This window comes from Colossoma macropomum, unplaced genomic scaffold (genome assembly GCF_904425465.1).
Source record: "Colossoma macropomum unplaced genomic scaffold, Colossoma_macropomum, whole genome shotgun sequence".
In the NCBI taxonomy this organism is placed as follows: domain Eukaryota; kingdom Metazoa; phylum Chordata; class Actinopteri; order Characiformes; family Serrasalmidae; genus Colossoma; species Colossoma macropomum.
Window position 1 is genome coordinate 18,435,140 of NW_023494785.1, and position 10,714 is coordinate 18,445,853.

The 10,714-nt window shown below is 38.4% G+C and overlaps 1 protein-coding gene across 1 annotated transcript; it reads right to left on the bottom strand.

Annotated features, from left to right (window-relative positions):
• Positions 1-1,039: 1,039 nt before the first annotated feature.
• Positions 1,040-5,370, bottom strand: LOC118818445 (cytochrome c-type heme lyase). The gene is made up of 7 exons (XM_036585709.1): positions 5,295-5,370; positions 4,044-4,178; positions 3,481-3,623; positions 3,228-3,376; positions 2,758-2,877; positions 2,500-2,586; positions 1,040-2,368 (listed from the first exon to the last, which is right to left on the bottom strand). Exons 2-7 carry the CDS (start codon positions 4,162-4,164, stop codon positions 2,170-2,172), a joined length of 819 nt encoding a protein of 272 aa, XP_036441602.1. The 5' UTR covers positions 4,165-4,178; positions 5,295-5,370; the 3' UTR covers positions 1,040-2,169.
• Between the last annotated feature and the right edge of the window lie 5,344 nt (positions 5,371-10,714).

The following is a 10,714-nucleotide window of genomic DNA, read 5'->3' on the forward strand; positions in this document are numbered from 1 at the left end:
TCCTAGTGGAAATGTAACATGCACATATCTGAGCTCGTGCATGAATCTCCGTGGCCTTCAGAGTCTGCATGAGGGAACTGATCCACCACATCCTTTAGTATAATCAGAAATACTGCAGCAGCAATGACCAGTCAAGACGAGGTCTCTAGGAAGCTTCTGTGAGTGGGAGATGTCAAACTTGTGCCAACCCGACATCCTAAGTGGGCTGGAAGACAGGAACTCAAGGCTTAATCTTGCTGTGAGAAAAGCTTTTTCCCACACCCACTCAGTAGAAGTACACAAGCATCTGATACCCCAAGCACCCACCCTTGTCTCAGGCTTATTTAAGAGTATTCTTCTCCCTTCTGACATCATTCTACAAGCACAGAGCATTTATTTCAAACTTCTTTTTTCCAATTCATGACTGTCATCTTTGTTCTTGAAAATTCTTTACAAGGACATCATATTTCAGCTTCCCTCTGCAGTATTTCACACCGAAGAAAGACTATTTTGTAGGCTATCCTGTTCTGTATGTTGTAGAGATGTGACCAATATGAATAATAACAATAACAATGAACAAATGCATTTTCATACATACAGATATGAATAGGTGGTAAACTGCCCAGGCCCATCTCAAATTTATCTGCATTAAACGACTTGCAAACTATACCCATGCCAGTTATTGGCTTATATCTATGCAACTTTAAAATTTTACAAGAAAATAAACTTTTTTTTCTGTTCAAAGATGTTAATTGTATATAAGCAGTGCATGAATGTTACAAAGTACCTCCCAGTTTCAGCCCTGCTTTACCATGGTCCTACCACTCAGTCAACATGTCTGCTGAAATATTTGTGTAAAACTGAGAGGAGGAAAATGCATGCCTGTAGAAAGGATGCCATCTGGTGGTAACTTAAGCAAATCACATCTTTATTTTTAAAAAGTAATATTTAAACTCATTGTTAAAAAGAATGAGAAGCTGAACATTTAGTGGTAAGATTTTTAAACACAGGTTAGCCTTCTAAAAACCACAATGCCTTGGATACAAAGAAAGAGACCATGTTTGCGAGTCAATTACATATTTCATTAGCTTTGGAAATTCAGGAATTCAGAGATAGAAGTGTCCTAGAAAACACCACCCACTGGTGTGGACACCACCATTTCAGTATATACAGTGGATATAATGAACTTCACAGATAATAAAAGTCACTCATATACATGTCACTTTCTTAAAACCGAAATCGACAGCATTAGGTAAAGATGGACATTAAAGGGGTATGAAAAACAAGAAGATATACACATCGTAAAAAAAAAGGCAGAAATTACACTGAACTTTTCGTTCCTTGAGAATTCAAACACATTAATTTATATGATTTAAAAAGTTCCATTAACACTGAACCGTTCTATGTTCCACTGATTAATAGCATTTTTCACATTTGTAAGAAAAATACTAAAAGAGGAAACAGTAGTTTTAATGACCATTCAAATGATGAAGATATAGCTCAACCTTTCCTCACCAAAAGCATAGCAGAAAGTGCAGCAACAGTTGTTGGCCCCTTATACATGCTCAGTGAGACACTGCAAACACCAAAAATCAATACAGAAAACCTTAGGTTAGTGGTATCGGTATTAGGTTAGAGGTGATTAGGTTAGGTTGCTTAATTTTTTTTAATGACTAAGTACACAGCCCTAATATATTGCTGCCTTTCAACAAATAGGATGCACCATTAATTTCATGAGGGATACCAAAAAATAAATTTCAAAGGAGTTTCTGTAATTCTCTAATGACTTTGCCCTCAAACTAAACAGTATAGCAAGAAAATGGTTCACTTCTAAATGGTAAGAAATTGCAGATTTGGGTTGAAATGCTCACTTAAACTGTCTCCTAAACACTATTGAAAATGAAAAATTCTCAAAGAAGATATTCATATTCACATCTGCTTCAGAAAAGCGCATTATACATAAGTTACAATCAAAAACTGGAGAGAATTAAAGACATTCACACCACCAGCACAGAGTTAAAACAAACCCTCTCATCTCCAGCGAGCAATCTGCATGTATTAGAATCTGCTTTAACACTTCACATGGCCATCAGCTTGTATGCTTGAAGAAATCTGCGTACTTATCTATTTGAAAATAGACTTCCTATGTACAACCTAGTATAGAGATAAGATCATACAGTTTCAGGGAGTTTAAGATGTCCAGCGCCACCAGGCCACCTTTACTCTATCCCACACTGCTTCAAGAGAGTCAAAGGCTGGACGCACATCCAAGATTGAGAACTGATACGTGTCTTTGTCAAGGTCTCCTTCATAGTAGTCGATCACATATCTGACTTCTTTTCCACAGCGATCTACTATCCAGTCATGTCGGTCAAAAGGTAACTCATACCTGCAAAAAAAGGAGAATTGGGAAACAAGTACATTAAGACACAAAGACAGCTAGAACACATTCTTCATGAAAAAGCTGAGGGATGTTAGGTATCTTTTCTATTTTTTCTTAAGGAAAAAAACAGTCCATACCCCATCCAATGACGTATCCTTGCCCTGGGTGAAAGTTCCTTTGCTTTACCACCAAACCTTTTCAGAGATGGACCACATGGACATTCACTACAAAACAAACACAAAGCATGATGAGTAAACATAAAGCAAAGAAGAGAGCTATATATAAAATTTCACAAGTGTGCCAGAAAATTGAATAGGATTAGCTTTTCAATTTAGCACTACTGGCACAGTAATAGAAAAAATGCACTGGCTTAAGCTAAGAGGAGCTTTATTCACCTGGCATGCAGTGCCTCCCACTTCAGGATCTCCTCCCAAGCCTGTTCATTGTTGCGATTGTGGATCTTGATGATATTTGTCATGTCATTCGGGGCAAGGCTGTCATCTTTCCAACGCCATCTGCACAAAAAAGGCAGCATCATTTGCATACTTCTGATATATTTTTATGTATGAGACAATTTTAACTTATTTTGAATGCGAGATGATTCTTCATGCCAACATTTCAGCTCATCAGAACCTTTGTGCATTTCCATGTTAGACACTTTGCTCTAATGCAGTCTTAAATAATTTTGTGCCCTTGTTACTACTAGAAACATCACATTGCTCATCACAGCAAGACAAGCAAGATCTCGTTCATTCTTCATGCCATAACACCCAGGGAAAAACAATTTACTGTAGAAAATGATTAGAATTAACTAAATAAGTGTACTAGTATTATTTAGAATGAAGCAAAAATGTAACACACTTACCCTTTTCTCAACATGGCATTCCAGAACATTTGTTCTGAGGGATAAACCCAATTATTATCTGTCCCAGCTCTGGGGATTGTGGATTCCTCTCTTTTAACTGATAAAGAGAAAGGCTGGTCAGGAGCTGGCTGCTGGTTAGGTGGGGGCATCTAAAAGAGAATAAAAACACACAGATTTCATAATTCATAATTTCAAAATATATGCAAACAAATATGAACAACATCATCCTATCAGTCAGTGATGGATCAAGTACCATATTTGTTGGATCAATGTCAGATAGTCCCTGTGTGCCTGCTTTTGCAGCTCTCATTGGGCACTCCACAAACTCGTAGGCCTGGTCTTGGTGCGCTGGCCCAGCAGGAGATTGATGCAAGGGGCACTCCGATGGATAAGAACCTTAGGATTTAGATGATATGGTACAACAGATGACATATCAACATGAGCAGTGTTTGTGATCTACCTAAAGTCAATGTGAATCGGAAATCACAACGTATTTTCCTTCTATACTGTGTCGTATTTCAGACTGAAAGAAAGTAATAAAAACATTTTTGCTGGATCCTATGGGTGGGGATGGTGAGAGTAGGAAGTGAAATGTGATCTTGATTATGTTTTTTTCCAGCCCACTAGGGCACCATAATGTAATCAAAAGATGCTTTAGAGGCAAGCAAAAGTCACAGCACTTTAATCCAAGATTATGAGAGAACAAGAATTTTGTCTTTTGAATGGTATGAGAAAATTGTGGCTAATATAACCAGGGACATTAACTAACAAGGTGAAAAAAGGTCCACTTTAATTCCAGGTTGACTTTAAACTTACTCTTCTGGTTTTCCTGCTGCATTGGGCAGCCCTGCGGAGGCGAGCCATTACCAAACTGAGCCGGCAATGTCACTGCCTCTGCTTTCACAGTGGTAGCAGAAGTAGTCACTGAGGCACCCATCTTGAATCCTCCTCCTTTTGTGATCAGATGATATATCTAAACACACTGGAAGTTCATGAGGAGCCTTAAATAGCCATTCAACAGACCATGTACGTCCATGCTTAAATCACAATGACGCCAAGTTATTTTAAGGGAAATATATATATCTAAGCAAACACTGGAGTGTAACAGAAACAAATGGCCTGAAAGTTCACTAATTTGTTACCTGTGCTGCTAGCTAGCTATCTACAATTGTAAGGGGGGAAAAAGTGTGTGAACCCTTTGGCATGAATGGATGCATAGATGCATGCTTAGACGTCTTTGTCACATCGTCACTTTTTGAGAGCCCTTGGAGTGAACTTTATATAATGCTTTCCTGTCTTGTGAGCATTTCTCTTGAGCTAATTTTCTCCTGAGGGCCTCTGAAATCTTTTTTAATCAAACCATACAGGACTTAAACATCATTCTGTTGATAAGACAAGGTAACTTTGTTCTTTGATATGTGTGGTCAAATCTACACTTGCATTTACTTCCCTCTTTTTGATTAGTCCTGTGCTAGATTTATATACTAAACAGTCCAGGTCATTAGTAAAGATGTGGCACTGAGATGTTTGTTAAAGTCTTAGGTCACATGACTGATGAAGCTCAGATCACATTTGAGGACACACTAATACAGAAATCCAGGTAGGCCTTATTACAAAAGGTTCTCAAACTTTGCCTCACTACCAACATTTAACCAACTGGGGAAATGACCTACACTCGGCATTTCCATCACCTTCACTGCTCTGTGAAACTCACATGTACCACAATGGTTAGCTTAGCTAGCTTTACCTAACAGGCTGAGAGAGTTTGACAAGTTCTCCGAAAACATACAATGCTCGTATTTTGGCTCTCTACGTAAAGAAAAACAGGAGTGAACATGGTAAACCTAATCAGGTATCAATATTCATCTTATCTAACGAGCAACCCACTCAGCAATGACATCGACCATACCGTACTGATGGGTAAGTAGTTGACCGTCAAGAATATCATTACTCTAACCGCCACTCATATCGACATTATAAACAAAAACCTTTTTCTATGAAAAATATGATATGATATATATCTGTCAAGGGCAACAAATCTGATCTACTAATCCATGAAAGTCTTACCTCTGCTACTCGCTCAGACGCAGCAGTCTGATCCCCAATGTCAGCGTGCGGCTCTCCTGTGTCTTCCTCTGTGGAGGATTTAAAGCAGAATGAACGCAGCTTTCTGCATTACTGCCACCTACAGGTGAAATGAAGTACTCGCTTTACTCTTCAGACGGCCTCGGCTGAGGGTACGATAAAAACCTTCAGCTCAGGCTACTCGGTAACATCTGTACCACTGTACTAACAGACAAAAAATAGTAAAATAGTACACAGTAAATATTTTCATTCAAAAACAAACTGGCCTTACAAGATGTCCAGTGCAGACATGCGTGATTGTGAGTTTACAAAATACACATGTAGGAACATTTAAAGTAAATAAAAATGGATTCTGGAGACCATGTTTACGTTAATCAAAGCAGGATAATCTTTTAGTCTATTGGCGCCACACTCCACGTATAAAAACGTTGTTATGTCCCAGTTAGCAAAAATTATCAGGCCCACTTGTGAGCCACATCGTTGTTTTTTTCCATATATTGTAAAATGACAAGAACTAATGGATGTGGCCTTGCTCTGGCTCTCACACTGTGTGAGTAGAACAAAGGGATCTGGCCCAGATACTGTAAAATGTATAAGTTTAATGGCTGTGGTCCAGATCTGTGGACCATTTACACTTATGTATCCACCTTGGTCCCAGGCCGAGATGTGGCCCTGAGTATGCAATACTCATTTTTTTGCAGAACATGCAAAATATTAATAATTACTTTTTAATAAACCAATACGTTTCAGAACGAAAACTCCATTTTGATTTTAGTTAAATAAATAAAAACAGTACCTGAATGAAGAAAAGAGCCTTCATCTCTGTGATAGGTCATTGTCTGTAGTCTTTGCGTGTACATCTTTAAGGACTTATGCAGCTGGCCATTCCGCAGACCAAATGCCTTGGGTCAGAGTGTACTATGTTTTCCACATTAATAAATATATGTCACAATATTTCTGCACAAATTTTAAGCCATGGTGGACGAAAATCTCTTGAGTGGAGAGGCCACTGACGTACAGGCTAAATCTGACATCTTGCTTTGTTTTACATGCATTCATTTTCACCAGTGCAGAATCCCTTAAACAAAACAAAAAGCAAAAACATTCAGAATGTAGTCAAATTGCTTATTGTGCATTAAAATTAAACATTTTCAAAGGTAAAAAATAAATTAATGCACAAAAGCAAATACACAAAACAGAAATGTTTTGGTCTACTGTAGATGAACCTCATACAATGGCTTAGTTAAGTTAAAGTTAAAAACAAGCAAAAAATAAATAAATGAATAAATAAAATAAAAAAAAAAAACAATTTGAACCGAACAATTTGAAGCAAGAGAGTAATTTAGGTAATATAATAATCATAGTATGTTTTCTGTCAATTATATATCCTATCATAATATAAGTAACAAGTTTGAAATAATTTGTTTTTCAAAGATCTAATTAAAATAATAGATAGTGAGTTATTCAGCAACCTTAATAATAAGAATGATAAAATATAGTTATCAAATTAGTTGTTCAAAGGTAAAAACTTATCATATATAAACACTGCTAGGTTTACATCAGTCAAAACCTGTCCACTTCCTGATGCCTTAGAAAAGAGGAAAAGCAATCAGCTAACATTTAGCTACTTCTTTAACTGATTTCCAGATACGTTTTTGGGTCAAACTTTACAACAAACCACTTTACCTGACAATCTGGAATAACACCACCATCAGCATTTCTATCAGATCCCTCTGCAGACTGAACCTGCTCTTTGGAAGTTGCTCCGCTGAAAGCAGTCACAGAGCTCCAATAACAGCTTGTCTGGCACAGATGGGTTTACTTTAGAAATTATGAATTATGAGGCAAAAACTCCACAACTGCAAGATCTGTGAACAAGAAAGTTTTTGTTCTGACAAACATTAAGAAACCCATAAATTAAGCCACTTACAGGCTGAACTAATGTAAAGCACTCCTGACAACGTAGCCTTATATGAACCAGGGAATATCGCCTCAGTTTAACAACCACAGCACCCGTTTTTAAACTGTGCTCTAGTTTTACTGATTTAGACAGAAGGATGATGTGTGTACAGATGAGAGGACACGTTACTGCTGTCACAAGACAACGCGCTAGCCCAGAGCAAACATGCTAACCGCTAACTGTACCATGTACGCTAAAAGCCCTGTACCATTATGGCTAAAGACTTGAAAAGCACAGGCTATTTCTTTTAAATGCTCAGAGTTGTTAGCTAACGTTAGCTCGCGGTTAGCACTTTAACTCCAAGCTAGAGCATTAGCTCGGGTTAGCGCGTTAGTTCTGAGGGAACGGCATCAGTATTGTTTTTTTATGACGTAATTATACAAGATAAATATACAGGATTAACAAGATGAGCCTACGAAGACAAGCGTTATAAGAGAGTTAAGACTTTTCAACAGAATACTGTCAGACATTGTTAGCTACAAAGAAACCTTGCTAATGTCAGCTTAGTTGATTAATGTTAAGCTATTTGAAGTTAGCTAACGTTAGGCCTCTGGTAGGAAACAAATGGCCTAGCTACCTACCAATGTAAGTTAGATTAATACGTTATTATTTATGACAGAGTATTACTGAGAATTCACTTCTATGAATTTGATACTAGAAAGCTAGAAACCATCTAGCTAATGTCGAGGCTACAAGCACACTAGCCGACTCAATACCACAGCCACGAACGTACTTTGACTATTTGGCATAAAGCTGCTTAAGAAACGATGCCATGATTGGTGCGCTGGCAGGAACCGCCCCTCGACAGCTCTGATTGGCTGGAGTTTTGACACAAACGTTCAGACATTTTACAGCGAGCAGACATGAAACCAGAGCCGGTTTATCTATTTATTTATTTATTATTTACTTGTTTATTTATATTATTTCTACAAGTTCTCTGGTGAAACTTAAGAGCGCGCTGTGGAGCTGAGAGCAGAAATGATTTGCGCGCGCGTACGAGTTTTGAAGGTGAAGAGCACGATTGAGCAAGTTTTCCAGTTTGTTCCAGTGTTTTGCAGGTACGAGTTCTGAATGGGATGCACTGTTGTGCGGATTTTCAAGTTTTGAAAGAAACAGAGTGTTTTGTTGAGCAAATCCGAAGGCTCAAACATCAGGATCTTCTCTCAAACATTTTGGCACAAAATGAACTCCATATTCTTCCTTTCATTATTTCCCTCTTCTGTTGATTCTTTCCTTCTTCTTTTCATCCGTTCCTCATTCATTTCATTCTTTCGTCATTTATTTTCTCTATTCTTTTGTTATTTCCTCTCTCATTTCATTCTTCCTTTCATTATTTTCTTCTTTCTTTCATTCGTTCTTGATTGTTTCATTATTGTTCCTCTTTTCATTCTTTCCATCTTCTTTTCATCCTTACTTCTTTCATTTCATTTTTTTCCTTCTCTTTCATTCTTTCTTCCTGTCATTCCCTCCATTTGGCTGAGTTTCAATCTTCAACACTTTCTTAATCTTTCAATCTTTTCAGTTTTATTGGTTGCTTATTAATATATTTTATATTTATTTATGTATTTTTTATTATTTACATCTTAATTTCTTAATTTAACCAGACAGGCCAAACAATAGTGGACTGACAAGAGACAAAAAAACACTTAAAAACGCAAGCACAATAATAAAAATGAGACATATAACACAGTAACTTATAATAATAATAATAATAATAATAATAATAATAATTTGTTTAGCTTTGTCTAGCTGCTCACTGCTGGTGACTCAGATTTAGCTCGATAAACAACCAAAAGTTGATATATTTTTAATGTGGGCTGTTATTCTTGCATTTTGTAAGCAGACCCTAACTTGTCCAGCTCTGTTACAGTAATAAAATTAACTTTCACTTTTGTTAGACTGTTCATATTTTATTTTTTGAGTAATTAATTACTTCTGTTTGAGCTGCTGAAGCTGCATTTCTAAATGAGGATTTTATTTTGTACATGAGAGTTACAATAAGGGTTCAAATTTCATATTCAGTGTGTACAGCAAGCTCAGCCAATCAGACGACGGTGACGTCACAACGCACGAAATACACCTGACGTGAGCGGAGTGCCACGCCCCCTATGATGTCACAGCAACCGCTCGCGAAATGCAACGCCCCATTGTGACTTCACAAAGGCGAAGCCTATACAACCCCGAACTCAGTGCTTTTTGTTTTATTTCAAGTTTGACGCTTGAGCTGTTTGCATTTACTTCACAAGCTTCATTTAAATCAACTCGAGATCGTTCGAGAAACATGAATGAATGGAGGAAGAAGGAGAAGAAGAAGAAGGAGAAGGGCCAAGTGGTGGTCAGCCTGCTGCGCATGGTTCTTCTCCTGAGCTGCTACAGAGGTGGCGCTTCGGGAACATGAGGAGGACTGCAACAGAACCCTGTATGTCCGGAACCAGACTTCACGAATGCTGAAACTCAAAAAGGGGCCAAAGAAATCTTCAAGAGAGCCCTTGGACTGTTCAGCAAATCAGGAACCGTAAAAAATGGATGTAATGAGAACGGAAAGGACGTTACTGGATGAAGTAACGACACAGGCGTGCACACTCAGTTACGGAACGAGAAAGAAAAGGACATTACTGGGCGAAATGACGACAGAGGTGTGAAAACCCTGGTGTGGAATGACGTTATTGGACAAAATGACGACACAGGTCTTCTCCACGCAGCCAGACGTCCACTAATGGCCACAAGCGGGCGCCCATAAGCTCTGTTAAAAACGGAACGGAAAAATGCAGGAAAGTAACTTTCACAGCTGACCTGCACCCAATTCCTAGACCATCCAACCACAGCGACCTTCACGACAGGGCCAGTTTGTTGGAGTCAACTAGAAGCCTTGTGGAAAAGCTGAACAGGACCCCGAGACTCCCCTTCAGTGGTGGAAGAGAACAGAGCTGGAACAAAAGCACAAACCCAGCCGTCAGTCCTGACCTGCGCGAACCGAGACCTTGACTGTCCCATCTCAGAGATCTGCACACCAGAACCTTCACACTTCGTACCAAGACAGAAGCCTCTGGCTGTAAGAAGCTGACCAAAGAGTATGAGGATGCCAGCGCTGGCAGGAGGAAGAACACCGAACATCTTGCAACTCCGTCAAACGCGCCTCTTCTGTTCCTCAGTCTTTTTGTTTTATTCTTTTCCTCAGTTTATGTTTATCTTCTGTATTACATCCTTTCTAAACTGAACCTTTTATAAGAACACACCTGTGCAGGAAAAGAGTTCTACAACACAGGTATGTACAACTTAGCCATTCTAAGTACACACAACTTAGTACACAGCCATTCTAGAGCACAAGCAGACTCAACGCAAAATCTTTACTCTAGGTTTTACTCGTGTTGTTTTAATTGATGTCTTATGAACATTATTTATTTATTTAGGACACAAGCGCTGGCAGGAGGAAGACCGCCAA

Coding starts and splice junctions, on each gene's coding strand:
- LOC118818445 (XM_036585709.1), bottom strand. CDS start 4,164: ATGGGTGCCTCAGTGACTACTTCTGCTACCACTGTGAAAGCAGAGGCA. Junction 3,377..3,480: donor ACATTGATCCAACAAATATG/GTACTTGATCCA, acceptor ATTCTCTTTTAG/ATGCCCCCACCTAACCAGCA. Junction 2,587..2,757: donor TGGGAGGCACTGCATGCCAG/GTGAATAAAGCT, acceptor TTTGTTTTGTAG/TGAATGTCCATGTGGTCCAT.